General features: G+C 36.4%; 2 protein-coding genes across 16 annotated transcripts in view; one reads left to right on the top strand and one right to left on the bottom strand.

Annotated features, from left to right (window-relative positions):
* Nucleotides 1-19271, top strand: part of NEXN (nexilin (F actin binding protein)) — a 55678-nt gene extending 36407 nt beyond the window's left edge. For 4 of the 6 annotated variants that reach the window (XM_010857587.1, XM_010857586.1, XM_010857591.1 and 1 more), the window contains 5 exons: nucleotides 5934-6131; nucleotides 13193-13414; nucleotides 17489-17674; nucleotides 17929-18286; nucleotides 18385-19271. In XM_010857587.1, the coding sequence (XP_010855889.1) occupies nucleotides 5934-6131; nucleotides 13193-13414; nucleotides 17489-17674; nucleotides 17929-18286; nucleotides 18385-18398 (978 nt within the window). In that variant the 3' untranslated portion in view covers nucleotides 18399-19271. The other 2 variants (XM_010857588.1, XM_010857592.1) reach the window with 1 other exon arrangement.
* A 603-nt stretch (nucleotides 19272-19874) lies between these two features.
* The window catches only part of FUBP1 (far upstream element (FUSE) binding protein 1), a 33863-nt gene continuing 29537 nt past the window's right edge, over nucleotides 19875-24200 (bottom strand). For 6 of the 10 annotated variants that reach the window (XM_010857581.1, XM_010857580.1, XM_010857579.1 and 3 more), the window contains one exon: nucleotides 23713-24107. In XM_010857581.1, the coding sequence (XP_010855883.1) occupies nucleotides 24099-24107 (9 nt within the window). In that variant the 3' untranslated portion in view covers nucleotides 23713-24098. Of the gene's footprint in view, nucleotides 24108-24200 lie in introns of all 10 variants that reach the window. The other 4 variants (XR_826854.1, XR_826853.1, XR_826852.1 and 1 more) reach the window with 4 other exon arrangements.

Genomic DNA, 24200 nt, shown 5'->3' with positions numbered 1-24200 from the left:
TTTTGACTTCAATCTTTCCCAGAACTTCCTACTGCTACAACTATAATGCAGGTCACTGTTACCCGTTGCCTCAGGCCAACTCCTAATTAATTTGCTTTGTTGCCTATAATCTATTCTTTCCTATAAAGCCAGGAAAGAAAGAAAGAAAGTGAAGTCGCTCAGTTGTGTCTGGCTCATTGCAACCCCTGGACTGTAGCCTGCCAGGATTCTCCATCCATGGGATTTTCCAGGCAAGAATACTGGAGTGGGTTGCCATTTCCTTCTCCAGGAGATCTTCCTGACCAAGGGATTGAACCCAGGTCTCCCACACTGCAGGCAGAGTCTTTACCGTCTGAGCCACCAGGGAAGCCCATAAAGCCAGGAGAGTTCTCCTGATGAAACAATGGACGGAGGTTCATAACATTGTACAGGAGACAGGGATCAAGACCATCCCCAAGAAAAAGAAATGCAAAAAAGCAAAATGGCTGCCTGAGGAGGCCTTACAAATAGCTGTGAAAACAAGAGAAGCAAAAGGCAAAGAAGAAAAGGTAAGATATACCCATTTGAATGCAGAGTTCCAAAGAATAGTGAGAGATAAGAAAGCCTTCCTCAGTGATCAGTGCAAAGAAGCAGAGGAAAACAATAGAATGGGAAAGACGAGAGATCGCTTCAAGAAAATTAGAGATACCAAGGGAACACTTCATGCAAATATGGGCTCAATATAGGACAGAAATGGTAGGGACCTAACAGAAGCAGAAGATATTAAGAAGAGGTGGCAAGAATACACAGAACTGTACAAAAAAGATCTTCATGACCCAGATAATCACAATGGGGTGATCACTCACCTAGAGCCAGACATCCTGGAATGTGAAGTCAAGTGGGCCTTAGGAAGCATCACTATGAACAAAGCTAGTGGACATGATGGAATTCCCGTTGAGCTATTTCAAAGCCTAAAAGATGATGCTGTGAAAGTGCTGCACTCAATATGCCAGCAAATTTCTAAAACTCAGCAGTGACCACAAGACTGGAAAAGGTCAGTTTTCATTTCAATCCCAAAGAAAGGCAATGCCAAAGAATGCTCAAACTATTGCACAGTTGCACTCATCTTACACACTAGTAAAGTAATGCTGAAAATTCTCCAAGCCAGGCTTCAACACTACGTGAACCGTGAACTTCTAGATGTTCAAGCTGAATTTAGAAAAGGCAGAGGAACCAGAGATCAAATTGCCAACATCTATAGGATCATCAAAAAAGCAAGAGAGTTCCAGAAAAACATCTATTTCTGCCTTATTGATTATGCCAAAGCCTTTGACTGTGTGGATCACAACAAACTGGAAAATTCTTCAAGAGATGGGAATACCAGACCACCTGACCTGCCTCTTGGGAAATCTGTATGCAGGTCAGGAAGCAACAGTTAGAACTGGACATGGAACAACAGACCGGTTCCAAATAGGAAAGGAGTACATCAAGGCTGTATATTGTCACCCTGCTTATTTAACTTTTATGCACAGTACATCATGTGAAATGCTGGGCTGGATGAAGCACAAGCTGGAATCAAGATTGCCAGGAGAAATATCAATAACCTCAGATATGCAGATGATAACACCCTTATGGCAGAAAGGGAAGAAGAACTAAAGAGCCTCTTGATGAAAGTGAAAGAGGAGAGTGAAAAAGTTGGCTTAAAACTCAACATTCAAAAGACTAAGATCATGGCATCAAGTCCCATCACTTCATGGCAGATAGATGGGGAAACAGGGGAATCAGTGCCAGACTTTATTTTGGGGGGCTCCAAAATCACTGCAAATGGTGACCACAACCATGAAATTAAAAGATGCTTACTCCTTGGCAGGAAATTTATGACCAACCTAGACAGCATATTAAAAACCAGAGATGTTACTTTGTCAGCTATGGTTTTTCCATTAGTCATGTATGGATGCAAAAGTTGGACTGTAAAGAAAGCTGAGCACCGAAGAATTGATGCTTTTGAACTGTGGTGTTGGAGAAGACTCTTGAGAGTCCCTTGGACTTCAAGGAGATCCACCCAGTCCATCCTAAAGGAGATCAGTCCTGGGTGTTCATTGGAAGGACTGATGTTGAAGCTGAAACTCCAGTATTTTGGCCACCTGATGCAAAGAGCTGACTCATTTGGAAAGACCCTTTTGCTTCGAAAGATTGAAGGTGGGAGAAGACGGGGACGACAGAGGATGAGATGGTTATATGGCATCACCGACACGATGGACATGAGTTTGTGTAAACTCTGGGAGTTGGTGATGGACAGGAGGCCTGGTGTGCTGCATGCAGTCCATGGGGTCGAAAGAGTCAGACACGACTGAGCAACTGAACTGAACTGTTCTTTTTTTTTTTTTTTAAAGTGAATTTGATTGTTACTACTTTGCTTAAAAATTTTCTACTTCCATTAAAGCAAAAATCCAAACACTACAATTTTAAAACAAATTTCTTTACAATCTTGCCCTAGTATTTTCTCATTTCATTTCTTGATTCTTGGTTAATCTGCCATGTTTGTTCCAGACATAGTAAATTTCTTTCCATTTCTTCAAAATGCTATGCTCTGATCTCTGGAACTTCATAAATACTGTATGAAACACGTTATCCCTCTCCTTTCCCTGTGCTCTGCTCTCTTCTATTAGTATATTCCATTTCCTCTGGAAGCCTTTCCTGATAGTGCAAGTTCCAGAAAGGGTTCCTTTCATGTACTCTTAAAGCATTTTGTGTTCCCCCAGTGTAGCAGTAGTGCTGTTTTCTTGTTGCTTATGACTGTCTTCCTCACTCAGTGAGGCTGAGACCACATTGAGTACGTGGCATGATGCATTCTAGTGTAACAAACTTCCTAAAATGCTTGTGGAATAAGTGATATTAAAACTATTTTATGTATATTATTAGGTAATCCTTGATTCACAAATGGTTTCTACACAGAAACCCTACAAAATTCTGAAAGCACTTAATTTTTAGAGAACAAGCTGGTTCAGAACCGCTAGATGAGAAGTAGCTGTGGAGATTAAGAAATCTAGTCCTGGGGCAGATTTTTAGGCCAAATCTGTCTTTTATCATGATGTACTAGTGAGAAAAGTGCAGGGTTAGGGTTAGGGTTAGGTGCAGGGAAAACTAGTGTCCTAGAGACATTTCTATACTAGGAACAAGAAACTTTTCCCTTCCTTTATGTGGTTTTCTTATCTAGGACCAAGTATTGTCATTTCATTGTTCTTGTTCAGTCGCCCAAGTCGTGTCTGACTCTACGACCCCATGGACTGCAGCACGCCAGGTCTCCCTGTCCCTCACCATCTCCAGGAGTTTGCCCAAGTTCATGTTCATTGCATCGGTGATGCCATCCAGCCATCTCATCCTCTGATGCCCTCTTCTCCTTCTAACCTCAATCTTTGCCAGCATCAGGGACTTTTCCAATGAGTCATCTGTTCGGATTAGATGACCAAAATACTGGAGCTTCAGCTTCAGCATCAGTCCATATTATAGCTCAAGTAGCTCATATATTATTTAAAAATTTGGGGGGTAATATGTGGATTGTAAAACTATATAAATGTTGTTTCTGAGCTGCACTGGTTTTGTGGTAAAGCCTGTCATTTATAAAATTTGGAACAAATAAATAATTACCATTTGTTTTTCCTTATTCAAGTGTCTAGTTCAACCACAGGGACATAATTTAAATGAGAGGTTTATGTATGTACTTTCAGGGAGAAGGCAATGGCACCCTACTCCAGTACTCTTGCCTGGAGAATCCCATGGACAGAGGAGCCTGGTAGGCTGCAGTCCATGGGGTCGCTAGGAGTCAGATACGACTGAGTGATTTCACTTTCACTTTTCACTTTCATGCATTGGAGAAGGAAATGGCAACCCACTCCAGTGTTCTTGCCTGGAGAATCCCAGGGACGGGGGAGCCTGGTGGGCTGCCGTGTATGGGGTCGCAGAGAGTCGGACACGACTGAAGCGACTTAGCAGTAGCAGTAGCAGTTCGGGGAATATAATTAGGTAATTTCTTGTTATCCAAAGTGTATTGCAAGTCAATGACTTAAAAGCAGAGTTGTTATTTGCAGTTTAGAGACTGCCGGTATACAATGATATTGTAATAATAAAACTGCTATTTGGTAGCTTATCTTGGTGTCAGGCACACTGCAGAGTGTTTCCAAACTTTATGTGATTCTCATTGACAATTCAATGAAAGTTGTTGCAGATAGGGAAATTCAGATCTAAAGAGGCTATGTAACTTGTCCGTGGTTGCAACTAAATCGCAATTAAATGGCAGTTAGACATGTAATTTATAAAATTATGAAAAGGTAGTCTAAATAGTTATTTATAATTTTATTAGACTTCTAAAGTTTTGGATCTCACCTTTTCCATATAGTATTTGTATTGACTTTGGACAAGTTAACTTTTTATTGCCTTAGTTTCCTCATGTGTTAAATGGGGATATTAATAACACCTACTTCATATGGGTATAGAAAAATAAGTCAATGCATGTAAAATGCTTAGAATTATTCTTGGCAGTTGTTAAGTATTAACTATTATTTATTTTTAATTAGCCTGACAGGAAATAAATCAATATAATAAAATCACAGCATTAAGTGATTATTGCCCAATTATGAAGGGATCATAATGATAACTCATTCAGTTAAAACCATGATTTAACTGAAACGCTCTATTTTAATTACCAGAATTGAGGTTCATTTTACTTTTTAAAAAGTAAATTATTTTTTAATTTTTAAAAAATTTATTTGTCCAGAGAAAAGAATTTTCTTCTTATCAGGCAAGTAGTAAACAGTTTGGTCTGAGAGCAGAGAGTTTCAAAGTACAAGATCTTCCGTGTTGACGCTGGCATCTGCAGACTGATCATCTTCCTGTTCTCCTACCTAGGACCGAGGAGAGGAGCAGTTCAGTTTACCGAACTAGGGCAAATTACCAAACTCGAAGCTTGTTTTCCTTAATGGGCTACTGAGAAATGTGGTGTCCCCTGTGAACCTCCTGTCACTTCTCGGGGGAACGGCGCTCAGCATGGCGTGCAGGCATCTTTGCTATTTATCGCTACTTCTCAGTGGCTCCTGGTTCCATTTTCCCCTCTTTTATTACTTTAGAACAAGTTTGCTGGTAGTCTTGAATGCAATATTTGTTTATTCCAAAAGATCATATTTATAATAAAATCATTGTAGAAGGAAAAAAAAATTTATGTTTGACTGTGCCAAGAGCTAGTTAGGGCATGTGAGATCTTTGATCTTTGTTGTAGCATGTGTGATTTTAGTTATGGCATATGGGATCTAGTTCCCTGACCACGAATCAAACCTAGGTAGGCCCCCCACATTGGGAGCATGGAGTCCCAGCCACTGAACCACCAGGGAAGTCCTGAGGTTCATTTTAATCCAATTAAAAAGTTTTCCCAATATTAGAACATCTTTTAAATTTTTTTAATGAAAATTTTTGTTGTTGCTAGAGCATCTTAATGTCTAATTAAAATTGTGTGCTCGGTCTCTCAGCTGTGTCCGACTCTTTGTGATGCTGTGGACTGTAGCCTGCCAGGCTCCTCTGTCCGTGGGAGTCTCCAGGCGAGAATACTGGAGTGAGTTGCCATTTCCTCCTCCAGGGGTCTTCCCCATCCAGGGGATTGAACCGTCACATCTCTTGCATCTCCTGCATTGGCAGGTGGATTCTTTTACCACTGTGCCACTGGTAAAGGAAGCCCCTAATTCAAATTACTCATAGTAAAAGTCAAAGTATTTATTTGTGTTAATTGGAATGGAGACTAGATGGTCACCATTTTCTCTGTTACTACAAATACTTTAGTCTTATGTTTTCTAATAATTATTCCTTGTTTTATATTTTTAAAGAGAATTTTTGGTTTTTAGTCAATGTGAAATCTTTCTATTCAAGAGATATTCCCTTTTTACTATGTATAATTCTGGTAAAAGTGATAAAAGAATTATTTTAAATAGGTAGTAGATGATGACACCCCAGAGATGTATAAAACAATCTCTCAAGAATCTCTTATACCGGGAAAACTGGAAATTAATTTTGAAGAATTATTAAAACAAAAAATGGAAGAAGAAAGACGACGAACAGAGGAGGAGCGGAAACATAAACTAGAGATGGAAAAACAGGAATTTGAACAACTGAGGCAAGAAATGGGAGAGGTAAGATTTTAAGAAATATCCATTTATATCCCACAAATATTTATTAATCTAAGTATTTCACATATATTACCTTGCAATAACTTTCTAAGTATTATTATTCACATAAAGGACACTCCTATGAGGCACTTGGACAAGTTTAGCATAGTTGAGTTGAGTGTACCTTTCCAGCCTGCTATAACTCTACTCCTGCTTGCTAGTTTGAAACATATATAATTCCAAGTGACTGAGATATTACAATACTTAAGTAAATATTTCTTCCTATATACCTCACAGTTGTGTGTGATTACACCATGATTGAGAACTGTTGTTCTAGAGTGCTTAATATACCCATTTATACTTATTTGCCTTGAATCAGAATTAAACTGACCATCAAAATAAGAAAAACCTACAAGAGTACCATGGATGCTAATAGGAGCATCAGTTTGGCAAGTCTTTGAATCATTTTACAGGCATACTTCATTTCATTGTGCTTCACATGATTGCACTTTACAGATACTGTGTTTTTTAACAAATTAAGTCTGTGGCAACCCTGCATGGAGCAAGTCAGTGGACGCGTTTTTCCAACATTTGCTCACTTTGTGTCTCTGTATAACATTTTGGTACTTCTCGCAATATTTCAGACTTTTTCATTATTATTATATATGTTATAGTGGTGTGAGATCAGTGACCTTTGTTGTTACTATTGTAATTGTTTTGGGCCACCACAAACTGCACCCATATCAGATGATGAACTTGATATATATATTATGTTCTGACTGTGCCACTTACTGGCTTCCCCTCACCTTGGGCCAATTTCATTACACAAAAGTACTGAAATTAGGACAATTAATGGCCTCTAAGTGTTCAAGTGAGAGTCTCATGACTTTCACTTTATGCTTGGTTGAGAAGTGATTTGTCTCACTTTAAAAGCTAGAAATGATTAAGCTTAGTGAGGAACGCATGTTGAAAGCTGAGATAGGCTGAAATCTAGACCTCTTGTGCCAAATGGTTAACCAAGATGTGAACGCAAAGAAAAATTCTTGCAGGAAATGAAAAGTGCTACTCCAGTGAACACATAAATGATAGCGAAGTGGAACAGCCTTACTGTCATGGAGAAAGTTTTAGTGGTCTGGATAGAAGGCCAAACGAACCACAACATTCCCTTAAGCCAAAGCCTAATCCAGGGCAAAGCCCTAACTCTCTTCAATTCTATGAAGAGTGACAGATGAAGACACTGCAGAAGAAAAGTCTGAAGCTAGTAGAGGTTGGTTCTTGAAGTTTAAGGAAAAAAACCATCTCTATAACATAATAAGTGCAAGGTGAATCAGCAAGTGCTGTTGCAGAGGTTGCAGCAAGTTATCCAGAAGATCAAAGATAATTAATGAAGGTGGCTACACTAAAAAATAGATTTTCAATATAGGCAAACAGGCTTATATTGGAAGAGGATGCCATCTAGGACTTCCTTAGCTAGAGAGGAAAAGTCAGTGCCTGGCTTTGAAGCTTCAAAGGACAGGCTGACTCTCTTGTTAGGGGCTAAAACAGCTGGTGACTTTAAGTTGAAACCAGTACTCATTTACCATTCTTCCTATGCTCTATAAATGGAACAATGAAGCCTAGATGATAGCACACCTGTTGACAACATTGTTTACTGAATATTAAGCCCGTTGTTAAGACCTATTGCTCAGAAAAAAAGATTCCTTTCAAAATATTATTGCTCATTGACAGTGCACCTGGCCACCCAAGAGCTCTGATGATGTGATGATATTAATGTTGTTTTCACGCCTACTGGCACAGCATCCATTCTGCAGCCTATAGGCCAAGCAGTAATTTCTACTTTGAAGTCTTATTATTGAAAAAATAAATTTTGTAAGGCTTCAGCTGTCATGATGATCTTTTCTTTTTGTAGTTCTTCTGTGTATTCTTGCCACCTCTTCTGAATATCTTCTGCTTCTGTTATGTCCATACCATTTCTGTCCTTTATTGTGCTTATCTTTGCATGAAATGTTCCCTTGCTATCTCTAATTTTCTTGAAGAGCTCTCTAGTCTCTTTCATTCTATTGTTTTCCTCTACTTCTTTGCATTGATCACTGAGGAAGGCTTTCTTACCTCTCCTTGCTATTCTTTGGAACTCTGCATTCAAATAGGTATATCTTACCTTTTCTCCTTTGCCTTCTGCTTTTCTCAGTAACGCCTTGTCAGACAACCAATTTGCCTTTCTGCATTTCTCTTTCTTGGGGATGGTCTTGATCCCTGCCTCCTGTACAGTGTCACGAACCTCCATCCATAGTTCTTCAGGCACTCTATCAGATCAAATCCCTTGAATCTATTTGTTACTTCCACTGTATAATCATAAGGGATTTGATTTAGGTCATACCTGAATGGTCTAGTGGTTTTCCCTACTTTCTTCAGTTTAAGTCTGAATTTGGCAATAGGGAGTTCATATTCTGAGCCACAGTCAGATCCCAGTCTTGTTTTTGCTGACTGTATACAGCTTCTCCATCTTTGGCTGCAAAGAACATAATCAATCTGATTTCAGTATTGACCATCTGGTGATGTCCATGTGTAGAGTCTTCTCTTATGTTGTTGGAAGAGTGTGTTTGCTATGACCAGTGTGTTCTCTTGGAAAAACTGTTAGCCTTTGACCTGCTTCGTTTTGTACAAAAAAGATCTTCATGACCCAGATAATCACAATGGGGTGATCACTCACCTAGAGCCAGACATCCTGGAATGTAAAGTCAAGTGGGCCTTAAGGAAGCATCACTATGAATAAAGCTAGTGGATGTGATGAATTCCCATTGAGGTATTTCAAATCCTAAAAGATGATGCTATGAAAGTGCTGCACTCAATATGCCAGCAAATCTGGAAAACTCAGCAGTCACCACAGGACTGGAAAAGGTCAGTTTTCATTCCAATCCCAAAGAAAGACAGTGCCAAAAAATGTTCAAACTACCACACAATTGCACTTATCTCACATGCTAGTAAAGTAATGCTTAAAATTCTCCAAGCCAGGCTTCAACAGTATGTGAACCGTGAACTTCCAGATGTTCAAGCTGGATATGGAAAAGGCAGAGGAACCAGAGATCAAATTGCCAACATTCGCTGGATCATTGAAAAAGCAAGATAGTTCCAGAAAAACATCTACTTCTGCTTTATTGACTATACCAAAGCCTTTGACTGTGTGGATCACAACAAACTGGAAAATTCTTCAAGAGATGGGAATACCAGACCACCTGACCTGTCTCCCGAGAAATCTGTATGCAGGTCAAGAAGCAATAGTTAGAACTGGACATGGAACAACAGACTGGTTCCAAAGCAGGAAAGGAGTACGTCAAGGCTATATATTGTCACCCCGTTTATTTAACTTTTATGCACAGTACATCATGTGAAATGCTGGGCTGGATGAAGCACAAGCCGGAATCAAGATTTCCCAGAGAAATAGCAATAACCTCAGATATGCAGATGATACCACCCTTATGGCAGAAAGGGAAGAAGAACTAAAGAGCCTCTTGATGAAAGTGGAGAGTGAAAAAGTTGAGTTAGAACCCAACATTCAGTAAACAAAGATCATGGTATCCGGTCTCATCACTTCATGGCAAATAGATGGGGAAAGAGTGGCAGACTTTTTTTGGGGCTCCAAAATCTCTTCAAATGGTGACTGCAGCCATGAAATTAAAAGGCATTTGCTCCTTGGAAGTAAAGCTATGACCAACCTAGACAGCATATTAAAAAGCAGAGACATTACTTTACCAACAAAGGTCCATCTAGTCAAAGCTATGGTGTTTCCAGTAGTCGTGTATGGATGTGAGAGTTGGAGTATAAAGAAAGCTGAGTGCCAAAGAATTGATGCTTTTGAACTATGGTGTTGGAGAAGACTCGAGAGTCCCTTGGACTGCAAGGAGATCCATCAAGTCAATCCTAAAGGAAATCAGTCCTGAATATTCATTGGAAGAACTGATGCTGAAGCTGAAACTTCAGTACTTTGGCCACCTGATGTGAAGAACCGACTCACTGGAAAAAACCCTGATGCTGGGAAAGATTGAAGGTGGGAGGAGAAGGGGACAACAGAGGATGAGATGGTCGGATGGCATCACCAACACGATGGACATGAGTTTGAGTAGGTTCCGGGAGTTGGTGATGGACAGGGAAGCCTGGCGTGCTGCAGTCCATAGGGTTGCAGAATCGGACACGACTGAGCTGAACTGAGCTGATGGTGATTTCTCCAATGAATATGGACAAAACCAACTGAAAATCTTCTGAAAAGGATTCAACATTCCAGGTGCCATTACGAATATTCATGATTCAAGGGAAGAAAGAAGTCAAAACATCAAATTCAGAAGAGTTTAGAAAAAGTTGATTTCAACTCCACGGATGACTCTGAGGGCGTCAAGATCAGTGAAGGAAGTGACTGTAGATGTGCAAACAGCAAGGGAACATGAATTAGAAGTGGTCTCTGAGGATAGGAATGAATTCCTTAAATCTCATGATAAAACGTTAATGAATGAGGAGTTGCTTCATATGGGTGAGCAAAGTGCTTTCTTGAGATGGAAGCTACTCCTAGTGAAGGTGCTGTGAAAATTCTTAAAATGACAACAGAGGGTTTAGAATATTGAATAAACTTAGCTGACAAAGTACTAGCAGTTTTTAGATTGACTCAAATTTTGAAAAAAATTCTACTGTGGGCAAAATGATATCAATGAGCATTGTAAGCTAGAGACATTATTCACAAAAGAAAGACATATGATTCACAAAAGAAGAGTCAGTTGTTGCAGCACACTTCATTGTTGTCTTAAGAAATTGCCACAGCCACTCCAGCCTTCAGCAATTACCACTCTGATCAGTCAGCAGCCATCAACACTGAGGCAAGAATATCCAACAGCAAAAAGATTATGACTCACTGAAGGCTCAGATTACCATTTTTTAGCAATGTTTTAAAGTTATGTACTTTTTTAGACATAATGCTATTGCACACTGACTATAGCATAGTGTATGCACTAGGAAACCAAAAAATTCATGTGACTCACTTTATGAAGATGTTTATTATGGTGGTCTAGAATTGAATTCACAATATTCTCAAGGCATGCCTGTATTATAGACTCTACAGGGCCAGCATGAGCATGCACCTTGTGCCCACATAGGACCCCAGACTCAGAGGGTCACACTTAGGATTTAGTGTTCTGAGGTTGTCTTTGAAATTTTAGAGGTTTATCTTTCAATCTCTGTGTTATAAGTAAAAGTAGTTGGACAGTGGAGCCTGCACTAGTCTTGGCACCTTGCCTCAACCACTCATGATGTCTCTCTGCTTGTATCCACGGTGGGCTCTTGGCACCTCTTCTCCTACCTCCTGATGCCGCAAAACCCTGTTTAACCTTCCTACCCCTGGACACTTCTTTGCTCCTTCTGGATGGCCAAGCAGTTAGAGGGGAGGGTGAGGGAGGAGGCCAGCATTCTACTGTCACCTTAGGCTTCTGGCTGGGCAGCAACACAAGCAGCAGTCTAGGATGCATGCACAACCCCATTGCTTGGGGTGAGCACCCCAACTCAAGTAGGACTGGTAGTGTAATGGCATGTTTAACAACTGACTCTGGGGGGACTTCTTGCCAGCTCCTGATCTAGGAACCGAGTGGGTTCCTTCACAGAGGTTGCAGTCTCTTAGAAGCTGACTCTGTCACGGGTTGGAGCAATTGACCTGTACGGATATTTACTTCTTTGCCCAAATCTACCAAGAGATTAGAAATGCTGTATATATAGTTAATAAGAAAATATAATGAATATGCTACAGGAAAATACTGCAAGGTCTAGCCTTGGAATTAAAAAAAAAGTAGTAGGATTTATTTTATAAAGGAAGCTGAAAATGAATTGTGTCTAGAAAAATGAAGTAAACTAGAATATATTTTAGTATACTATTGAGAAGTAATCTAATTAATATATAGCAAGTTAACTGTCAGACATTCTGATGCTACTCTGTGTCTGGGAGTTTTCAATCAAGTAGAAAGCCAATTTCAAGATTACTCAGATTGTAACTGATTAGTCAACCATTAATTTTGATCAGCTACCTGGGAACCACTGTGATATGATACAATGTCATAACTGTTAATTTCTATTTTAGGAGTTGCTCATTTTCACCCAGATAGACCAAAATGTGGAGGTAGTATGAGGAATAAACTTTTTCTTTTGTTGAATCAAAAAATTAAGCCTCATGTCAACATCATCCACTCTAACTCTCCCTGCATACCGTTTGCCCCTACCCAAACTCCAGTCCCACCTTTTTATTTTTCTGCCTGGAACTCTAGGTCTTCCCCAGGAAAAGTGTACCAGGAATAACTGTAATATTCTACTACTCCATTAGGATTTAGTTTAAGAAGTATACAAATACTTTATATTTGTGAAATATACAATATTTTGTGAAAAGCAAAGGGAAAACTTGAATAAAAAGTATTCAAGATACAATGGATAAGGAACTGGAGCCTGATTTTCACTGACTCCTTATCTTTCTTGGCAGAATATAGAGAATACAAGTGATACGTAGCAAAATATAAGGATTTTATCACACTGTGTCTGTAGAAATGCTTCATTCAGAGTATTGAGTGATATTTGACTATCATCAAACCAAAGGCAGGACTAATTTTTAGAGATACTGTGGCTCTACATAGAGATGAAAAGATCATGTCCAGTGGACTGAGACCAGGCAAAAGGCCACACAGTATCAGAGTCAGAATTAGAACTTCTCTTAGCCCAGTGATTTTTAAAAATTTTCTTTACCTCCCCCTAAAAATTCCTCTACAATTCCTCATAAAAGTTAATCCTCATATGCATATTTTAGTTTTACCAGGTTATAATGGAATATTAATAAGCTTTCAGCCAGTCTCTAGTTAAGTAGTATTTTAAATAAAGTAAGATGTTATCTGAAGTCTTAAATTTGTAGCACCACTTTTAATCAGTAAATTTAGGCATAGTGTTTAGGGGAAAAGTTATTTATAACATTTAGTTTTGGTTTCAAATAAGAAATAGTGAACTTTCTGGATAACTTAAGTACAAACTAATTTTACGGTATTTAATATATAACAATCTTAATTTTTTTGAAGGAAGAGGAAGAAAATGAAACCTTTGAACTGAGCAGGGAATATGAAGAATTAATCAAATTGAAAAGGAGTGGTTCTATTCAAGCTAAAAACTTAAAAAGCAAGTTTGAAAAAATTGGACAATTGTCTGAAAAAGAAATTCAGAAAAAGATAGAAGAAGAACGAGCAAGAAGAAGAGCAATTGACCTTGAAATTAAAGAGAGAGAAGCAGAAAACTTTCATGAGGTATATACATATATATAGTTTTATATTTAAGTTGTAATACAATAATGGATTTAACAGAAGTAACAATGTCTTTGAAATAAGTGTTGGTACATACAATTAACCATCAGAGTATATAATAATCTGGGAACTAATACAGAGCAAAATCATATTAAGATCTTGAGACTTTTTAAGATTTTGCTATTCTAGTATTATTCCAAAATGACTTTGGAACAGAGAGAATGAGAGCCTATAGTGAACATCAAATGGTTCACTCTAGCAAAAATAGCTCAAAAGTAAATCTTTATTGGCACAAGTTTTTACTTTGAATCAGTAGGAACCAGTGTATTTTTGAGTTAAACTCCAGGGATTATTCATACCTACTTAAAGATGAGGACAACAAAGCCTATGTTATCTGCTAAAGTCATGCTAAATCATTCAGGTACAGAACCTAAATAAAAATTCAGGTGACATGAATTTGGTACCTCTGGCAACCCACTCCAGTACTCTTGCCTGGAAAATTCCATGGACTGAGGAGCCGGATAGGCTACAGTCCATGGGGTCGCAGAGTCAGACATGACTGAGCGACTTCGCTTTCACTTTCATATGTAAAATTAGGAGGTACTCACTAGATGACCATAATGTCCTTTCCAGTTTAAGGACTAGTTCCATGATATGAATATTGGTTTAAATAAGATCTGGAAAGCTTATTGTCAGAATTGCCATTTTGTTGTATCTAACACATACTCTTCTAAAATTCATTCTCATCAAATATTCAACTATAATACAAGTGTCAGAATTTGGGAGGGCATTCAGAGGAGACTGTTGAATAAAAATGGTGAAACTATGGGCAAACTCCAGAACTATAAGCAATTCATTGAGACAGGGAGAATGTGAGCACAGCACAAGGTAACGAAGACACAAGCACCAGCAAGATGACCCATCTTAGATGCCATGTTAAACAACTTTATTGAGGTGCACCGAAGGGATTTTTAAAACATGGAATGATATTATCAAATAGGTATCTTCATTGCATGATCATGTTTAAGCTAAAGATGGTTTTGGATTCATGTATTAAAAAATTATTTGAAAGCCTACACCGGGGCTACATTGGCAAATAAACCTGCGTAAGTCCTGGCTCATATGGTGTTTAGAATCATCTAACAGGGGTAGGGATGTAAAATAATGACTGGAAAGTAAAGTCACAAACAGCTTCAAACAATTATAGGTGATAGGATACAAGGTTGTAAAACTAGTTGTTAGCTGAAGGGCCTTTTAAACCTTGCAGGCACTATGATTTAGGAATAATGTTAGTAATCAAAGTTTTAGGACAGAGTATAAAAAGCTAGCTTAAAGAATCCTGGGGTCGTGGAGGATGAACTGGGACAAGGTAATGAAGCTGGGGGCAAGGGAGAAAAACTGAGTTACAGGCAGGTGGTTGCTGAGAAGGCTAACATTTCTTCAAGATTACTAGGGAAACTAGATACAGAGAATTCAGGAAGTCTGGAGAGGAGAGGTGGATGAACAAATTGTTTCGGACCTGTGAAGTTTGAGCTATATTTGGACAAGTAATGTCAGTCTGAAACATAGGTATTGAGCTCAGTCAAGAGGCAGGAGCTAAAGACTAACTTTTCTGGATACTATTTGAAAGTACAGATGTAGATAAAGCCATCTTGAAAGGGTTAATAGTTGTCAGATGAATAAAATCCTGGAAAACATTCAGTGGATAGATGGGCCACAAGATCAGTTGATTCCTTAAGAGATAAATCACAGAAGGTAAAGAATTTAAATCAGGATGCACTTGCTCCCCTTTTCTGGTTAAACATAGTGAAACCTCAGAGCAGTCATACCTAGCCCTATAAAATTTATAGGTAAGAATAAGAGAAATGATGCTGGTGGTTTCTTGCTTTAATGCTGTTACTGGCTCTCTTGTATAAAAGGACATAAGATTAGGACTTGGCTGACTCTCTAACCCATGAGGATGTCCTGAGTTGAGTTTCCTGTGAGGAACCTGACATTCTTATCTCAATAAACTAAGGGTCACTGAAATATTGTATTAGCATAGTTTTGGCAGAGTATAGTCAACTTCCAGGGTAGGACCTGTCCCTTCTGATTGTTTCAGGTTTCCTTCTTTAGAAAATACCTTCTTTTTATATTCCAGACATCTTTCAAGGCCTAACTCATTCAAGTAAACTTACCTAATCTAAGAATTCCATCCCAGCTCCTGTAGCCCTTAACTGTATCAACATTTGGTACATAAATCACTTAACTGCCTAATAGTGTTTGATTTTCTAGTTAGATTCTCCAGAACCATGCTTTACATTCTCTTTTATCCCAAATTCACTGCTTAATTGTATTGCCTGTAATATCCACATGCTGGGAGTACCAATGCCCTACAAAGAATGCACCTAAAGAACAAAGATCATTACATTTATAACATAATTCTCAGTAGATCCATTTCCTGTTAAAACTTCTAACCTGGCTTTACAGGGATTCAAGGAAAAGCAACTGTACTTAATAACCATAAGACTATTCATAAACTTTCTCCAAGTCAGCTTCTACTTAAAATTTATTTTCTAAAGGCAGGTTTTAGGTAACTACATAAATAAAATTTTTGAGTTTACACAAACTTTTATACAAAAATCTAGAAGTTATTAAGAGGGAGGGATCTAGCCAGAATAGTAGTTGTTATACTTGCTGAAATACACGATCTTAAAGATTTGTTATGCAAAGAATAACATTAAATATTCAGTGTGAACAAAAAGGTCCATTTTTTTTTCCATGTAAGTCTTGGAAAAGTCTGTTGAGATAAAACCGCAGTTTATTAGTTTGCTTGTTTAACAAGCAGACCATTGTTTTAAAATGTATTTTTTGCCCTATCTTTTAAATATAACAAGAAGCAATCATACCAATAAAATTCATTAGCAATAATGGTAGTCTGGTATGTGTATCAACTGAAGGCTAAATAATGGCATGAACAGAAGTTACCCATCAAGTCTCTAATTATGTCTGATATCCTAGCATTTTCCAGTATCAAATAAAAACTGGATTCAGGAGAACCAGGAAAACAGTCCAACTTACTTTTAACATCTACATTCATTGGAGCTGTGGTGCAACACTTCACACTATAAAACATTGATGAACCAATATTTTTCTTATACAGGCAATTATTTTATAGCTTATTTCAAAATTTTATTTTTTTGCATTGGATATCTGGAAGTAATTTCCTCATAGTACTTTGAAATACAAATGGTGAGATTTCCAGATAAACTCACAAGAGTCTAAGTAGTTTAGAGACCAAGAGTCAACTACAAGCAAGGTATTTTTGAAACCATGGGTTAACTATACTCACAAGACCCCATTCTACTAAAACTGCTCTCAAAGGCCAGTAAGTGACCTTCTTATCACCAAATTGGTTTTACAGACATGCTACCTGACAGTTCAAATTCTACTCTTACATTACCCCTTTATTTTCATGGCTTCCAACTCTTACCCCTAAATAAATTGACTCAGAACTGTATTTCCTGTTTCCCCAAGTTTCAGTCATTGCCTCTTTCAACAGTTGTCTTATTTTATTCTACCTGTACACATTCTTCTTTGCCATTGCTTTTCGATAAATTATTTACTGGATAGAATTCATCTCAGTTATTAACAAAAAAGGGTGAGGAAGAAATCATGAAGTGGGAAATAACAAAATTGCATTTCTGTACTATGAGGTCGGGTAAAGAGTTAAGTGGAGACTCTTATGAAAGTATTTTAATAATTGTTAATAGTGTATGATTTCCTCATCCTTTTCTTTACTCAGTACTATTAACAAGCACTGAGATTTGGTTGGGCAAATAAAATACACTAGGACTCCAGAGACAATGTGTGATAATTACACTGGGAGAACAATTCCAACTGTTAAAAAAGAGTATTTCACAAGCGAACTTTCATCTTTCCTAAACTGGGGGATAGTCTGCAGTGTAGCAAATAGCATAACCCAAACATGTTAATTTTCTTGTGCCTAGGCATCTTCAAAACTATTAACATTTTAGTTCTTGTTGGTTTTTAGAAAGTAAACAATTCTTATTCTTGTATTGTATTCCTCTTGTAAAGGAGGAAGATGTTGATATTAAGCCTGCAAAAAAAAGTGAGGCTCCATTTACTCATAAAGTGAATATGAAAGCTAGATTTGAACGTATGGCTAAAGCAAGAGAAGAAGAAGAACAAAGAAGAATTGAAGAGCAAAAGTTACTACGCATGCAGTTTGAACAAAAGGAAATTGATGCAGCACTACAAAAGGTACCAGGCTTTCATATCCTTTCTTTCCCAAAGATGATTTCTGAAAAACAATGAAATTTAAGGAGGGATTAAAAATACATTTTAATAGCTTTCAAATCAGTGAAATGTTAATGTAAAACACTTTATAGTAAGGACACTTACATGTTCTTTACTTTGGGGGAAAATATATCTACCTCCAAATTCTATTACTAAATCACTCTCCTGAAAACATGACTACTATAAATGCCAACCTGAATGTATTTATTTTAATACAGAAACGAGAAGAGGAGGAGGAGGAAGAGGGTAGCACCATGAATGGGTCTACCATTGAAGATGAAGAGCAAACCAGATCAGGAGCTCCGTGGTTTAAGAAGCCTCTAAGAAACACATCGGTTGTAGACAGTGAGCCAGTTAGATTTACCGTTAAAGTAACAGGAGAACCCAAACCAGAAATTACATGGTGGTTTGAAGGAGAAATATTGCAGGATGGAGAAGACTATCAATATATTGAAAGAGGAGAAACTTACTGCCTTTATTTACCAGAAACTTTCCCAGAAGATGAAGGAGAGTATATGTGTAAAGCAGTGAACAGCAAAGGATCTGCAGCTAGCACCTGTATTCTTACCATTGAAAGTAAGAATTAATCCCTCTTTGAATCTAGAACTTTCATTCTATTTAAAAATTTTTTCTAAAAAAAAAAAAAAAATCATTTTTCTTCTTCTCTTTTTTAGCTGACGACTACTAGGTCCCCTTCCCTCTCCCTGGAACACACCCTCTCTCTCCGACTTTCTTACTACATCCATCTTTTCTGTGGCGGGGCCAAAAAAGGAAACTGGAAGTGCCACTGTGTTGACTTCTTATTCCTTTCCCTAACAGTCTTCAAAAAACAAGCTCATCTAAAAAATACCTTTTTCCTTTCCAAAAGAGCACCAGATTCATCACCCCATTATGCAGTGTAAGTTAATGTGTAATTTAATGGGGCAAAGGGGGGAATTTACTCAATTATTCTATCAGAACCTATTACAAACACTGTGTATTTTTCATGTTTACAGCATTAAGTTTTAAAGAAATTATAAACAGGACACATTTTGCATGAAAAGAGTATCATTTATGAACTAGTCACACCTAAAATTAGTCTGAAATAGATGAGTTAGTGAATTTGGAACTTATCAATTTAAGTGGGCTTTTCCCCTCAGTAGAGTATCATTTTGGTTGTTGTAGTTTCAAAGTCTTTCTGGAGCAGGGAGATGAGGGGGAACGGTTGTCATTTCTCCCTCTATGCAGAGAGAACACAAAACAAGAATTAAGACTTTTAAGAAACAACTGTGAGAGCAAATCTGATGGATACCACTGCCTAATATGGAATGTTGGGAATATCAAACACGTATTTTTCAAATCTGTGTAATATATATTCAAACTTATAAAAAGCAAATTTATGTTGTGACTTTCCTGAGCAAATTATATTTTAATGAGAAAACTTTGTATTAATAGTTCATGCAGGACAAAACATAAAGATTTTCAAATCTAAGAGAATTAGATGTAGGGGAAAATGGCACAATCATCAATTTTGAGTTTTTAAAGTGAGTTTGTAAATAATTAGCTATCATGTTCTATTATCAAGTTGTTTTATATTTTAGTTTTCTGGAAAACAATTTTATTTTACAATGTAAACCCATAATAAAGTCACTTCTGTATTTAAGAAAAGAGACAAACACTCCTTAATAATATTCACCAATGTACATTTATTTTTTTTATTGAGGAAACCATAATCAATACAAAATTACAGCAATCATGTACCCCTTTACATACAATGGTATTAAAACAAACTAAACCACAGTTTGTAAAGTATTCAATTTACCTCAAGTCCAAGCTGCATCTCCCTAAGACACTGTTCCCATCACAGTAGCCATTTTAAGCCAATCTTCTTTTTACACGGGTAGTTTCTGTAGAGAACACTTTTCTCAGGACGAAAATGCATTGAGCATGCATAAGAAAAAATATATATATGTGCAAATACATTTATGAGTTCCTATAAGGGGTATCACTGAAGAAAATAAAATCCTGGGACTTATTTGCTTTCTTAAAAGCACCAGTTAAAAAAAAATCCCTCAGAAGTTTATACTGTGGCAAGAAAACTCATGACTAAACAAAAAATAAGGTTATTTTCAGAATCAAAATTATCTTTAGGTATTGTTATAATACATTTTAAAGTGAGGCAGAATTTTCAGAAAATAAAAAGACATCTTTATTAACTAGTAATTTCTACAACCTTATTCTAAAGAACATAACTTTGCAGGTAGAAGTGGTTCTCCTGGCAAGAGTATTCAAACAAACATTATCACTTCTGAATATATTCCTATCTTCCTCTTAAGGTATTGTTTACTCCTACACAAACCCACTCCTGTAAATTAACTACTCAGGTATTTGTCTAAGAATATATTTTACAATGCTCATAAACAACTAGTATTAAATCACTAATTTTAGTATTAAAACCATTTTCATTTATTAAAAATAAAAGTATACTTCCCATTTCTAAGAGAAACATCAAACTATAAGAATTCTAATTACCACCACACTATGAAATCTTAAAAACAAAAACATATTGTCAAGTGCTAAATAAATCAATTTCAAGCCAAACATTGTCTCTACCACTCCTAACACCACTGCATTCAAATCAACTGGCTCACCTTTTCTGCTTTCCATTTATTTCAAGGTTAAGATTAGCGCCATTTAAAAAATGCCTGCAGTATCAATGAAGGCTTATGCTAATGAATAAAAAAATTCTCATGAGATAGAAACAATGCCCCAATATCTATTAGCATTCATATGTATTTTCTTTTATAAAAATGCAAACTACAACTAAGCAAAACTTGACAGGCTCTTAAGGTTCAAAGAGCTCCTTTATATTATCAATTTTAACATTGACTATTAAAACACATATACACACACATAAATGTGGTGCAATAACTAACTTTCAAAATTTAACATTTCATGGAACATTTAAGATCAAGTGAATAGCACTTTAAAATGAAAAGTGATCAAAAGCAGGCACAGTACACCCTGTATCATATTACGTATGGGAAAACATTTCATTTTTCTCAGTTACGATTTGCCAATTTTACCTTCTACATTGAGCCCTTCTATGGTCCATGCTCATCGGCTCACCAATGGCATACACTCAAAGGATTCCTCTTTATGGGTAACTATCTCAGGACCTGATTTTATGAGCTATGATTTGGTGCTTGCAGCATCTTCAGCACTGTGTGTGAAAATGAAGGCAGTATTTTTGAATATTTTTCTTTGTTGCAAAGATAAGCAGGAGTTTTAAAAGGATCAGCACATTTTAGAAACCGAATAAACAAAACTGATATGATGCTGCTTTAATACATTCATCTTAACTCAAAATATTTACCAGTTAAAATTATCTACAAGAACACACAAACATTTAAAACTGGCAAAAAATAAAATAAATGCAGCGTCAAGTTATTAAGGTATTATAAATCAGAAAAATATTGGTTGCTATACAGATTATGATAGGTTATTTGCTATACAGTTAACATTTCACTGATGCACATGCCTTTTATCAAACATACTGCCAGTATTTCTTTCGGTGTATATAAATAAGAGTTAGGAAAACTGAGTTGTCTTAAGGAAAAAAGGTCATAATAAAACTCTGACCCATAACGCCCTTACTGAATTGCTATCGTTCAAGAACAAGAAAAAAAGTAAAGACTCCATAGCTTTGGAGAGCAAAGAAAATGTCTTGTCAATCATAAACAGACTGTGAAGGCTGTTGAAGTTTCTGACCAAATGATCTCCTAAATCTTGAGAACTATGTAACTTTCCTTTTAAAATTCTAACAATTTTTCTATATTAGGGAAAAGATTATAAAAAGTTTGGATGTAGTTTAATTACAGCAGCAATCTACTCTTAATTTTCTTGTTTTAATAAAAAGAAAAATCAAAATAAAAACATCACCTAGAAAAGTAAACAGTTGTTTGAACAACTTACAGACTTTCCACTGAAATGGTAGCATAAATAACAAAATACATTTTGGGGAAGCAGTAGCAGATTGCTTTTGAATACACAACCACAAAAACCTCACAGGGACAACATTAATGTACTGAAATATTTATTTATATATGTCCTTAGGTTGTGCTTACCTGTTGCTTTTTGCAGCAGAACCTAAGGTGGAAGGTCTGGGAAGGCACTGTGAAGTATAAATAATTGCACTGTTTGCAATTAATAAAGATTTTAAACCTTAAATGAATCAAAATCAACAGCCTCCAATTTGTGAGTACTGAATCCAACTGAAAACTATCTCTTCAGTTTAATTAATAAATGCACCACTTTCCTAAAAGGTCATCTATAAAACAGTATCATGCAAAATACTGAAACTGTTCACATCAATACCCTACTCTTAAACAGATAACTCCTTAACTATTAAAACTTCAAACTAGAACTACATATCCATATCTAAATAAGGGCAAGGGAAGAAGTCACTCTCGGTTCTATAAGATAGTCAAAAACATTTCAAAACAGCTACAATGAACTGTACCGCTATTTTCTACCCTATAAATAATCTCAACATTTATGTCCTGTACATCTTCCTTTTATAGTATATTCAGAACAACAAATGGTGCTCCCCTACCAATGAAAGAACTAGTATACATATTTAGGAAATGGTATTAAAACCACTACATTGCTTAATATTTGCAAACTGAAAACCACCCTGTCTGATACATTTCAAGTCTTTCATATTAATATATAAGATATGCATTATTTTACACTGAAAAGCAATATATTTTAGGAGCACCAATGAGTAATACTATTCAACTTTGTTAATGATGAGTTTTCTTTAGCTATAGCTAAAGCATATCAAAAATACTTACCCATTAAGCTCACTTAAAAAAAAATACAGACCTATGAATATTCTATGTTAAATTAAGAAGCAGTTATGGTTTCCAAGATATAAGCACTGTATTCCAACATAATATTCAAACAAAGTATGGCATTTGCATTATGTGGAACATTGACAAAAAGATACTGTTGCAGTTCATCAATTTGTCATTCTGATGTACTTACAGTGCAATGCTCCTTGAAGGAACACAATCAAGGATGATACACAGCACAGTCCTCCTCACCCCTACAGAGCTAGTTCTATACTGGCTGGATCAAACCTGCACTTCAACAGACAATGGCAAGACAGACTGTATTTGCATGTAGTCTAATATATTAATATGCAAAGAGCCAACAAATATGCAAAGAGTAAAACAATGGATTTCAACAAAATATCAGAACTTCAGCATGAGTGTTATAGAGTAATAAAATGATTCAAGTACATAAAAAAATTAAGTTGATTCAATGATTGGACTTGTGCATTTACAAAACAAAGCTTATCTATACTGCAAAAAGGAAAAAAAAAAAGAAAAAAATAGCTCAAACATTTTCATACCGCAATAATGTTTCAATGGCAGATGCACTATAGCTATACTTTTTGCATACTATTCACTTTTTCTACCCTACATTTAGAAAGAAACACACTAATATTGCATACCTTGCAAGAGCTCCTTTACATGAAAAAAAAAATACTGTTCTTATTATAGACTACTCATATTTACTATTTGAAAACTGTTTAAAATTAGTTATGCTGAAACAGTCTTGGAAATCAAGTAATTATCAAATTAAAAACAGAAAGGTTAACTGTTATAGCAGCAGTACAGGTCTGAAACAGTGGTCATGTATAAAAGGAAATTTCACTGTTAATGCAATGGAAGTATGCCAAAAGATCATTGTACACACATGCAGTTTTTAATCAAACAGAAGGAAAAAAATGAAGATATCAGGATTACTTGTGCTGAAAACAGCCAAATACAATAAATGGAAAAGATCCTCCAATCTACTACTATACTGCAAGGGGGAAGAAAACATGCCAGTGTTTAAAAACTCAAATTAATATTTCATGGGGAAAGCTTATATATTTGTGTATATGTATCTTAATTTATCATTACTAAGAAATTATGAATTCTTTAAATACCCACATATCCAACTTACCGACACAGGAGGTTTCATATCATTTATTGTAAAGCACAAAACAGGCATTTTAAAAGTGAAAGTATACATTGAAAAAAGTACATTTATATCACAAAGCATTAACCACATAATAGTTGCAAATACATTTGCTGGAATGTGTACATCTACACTAAATACTAAAAACAAACCAATTTTCATTTCTACACAGAAATATTAACCTCCTATCAGTAGTGATAGATATTTTGTACATTTTCAAAAAAAAGAAAAAAGAAAGGAAGAAAGAAAGAAAGGAAAAACACTATTTAAACCAAAAACAAAATTAAGATCTTCATCAAGCCGTCTGCATCCATATATTTAACAAAGGTTTTTTTCCCCCACACAATGAAGCAAATACTGTATTGTCCACTTCTTATTATTGGCCCTGTGCAGAAGAGATACATAAGAAATACACAAAAAGTTAAAGAAAATCCTTTAAATGGAGCTAACTCAGGAGTGAATCCTCTAAGAAAGAAAA

Source organism: Bison bison, unplaced genomic scaffold (genome assembly GCF_000754665.1).
Source record: "Bison bison bison isolate TAMUID 2011002044 unplaced genomic scaffold, Bison_UMD1.0 scf7180017864382, whole genome shotgun sequence".
Lineage (NCBI taxonomy): Eukaryota > Metazoa > Chordata > Mammalia > Artiodactyla > Bovidae > Bison > Bison bison.
The sequence above is the reverse complement of the archived record's forward strand: the minus strand, read 5'-3'. Positions and strand labels throughout refer to the sequence as shown.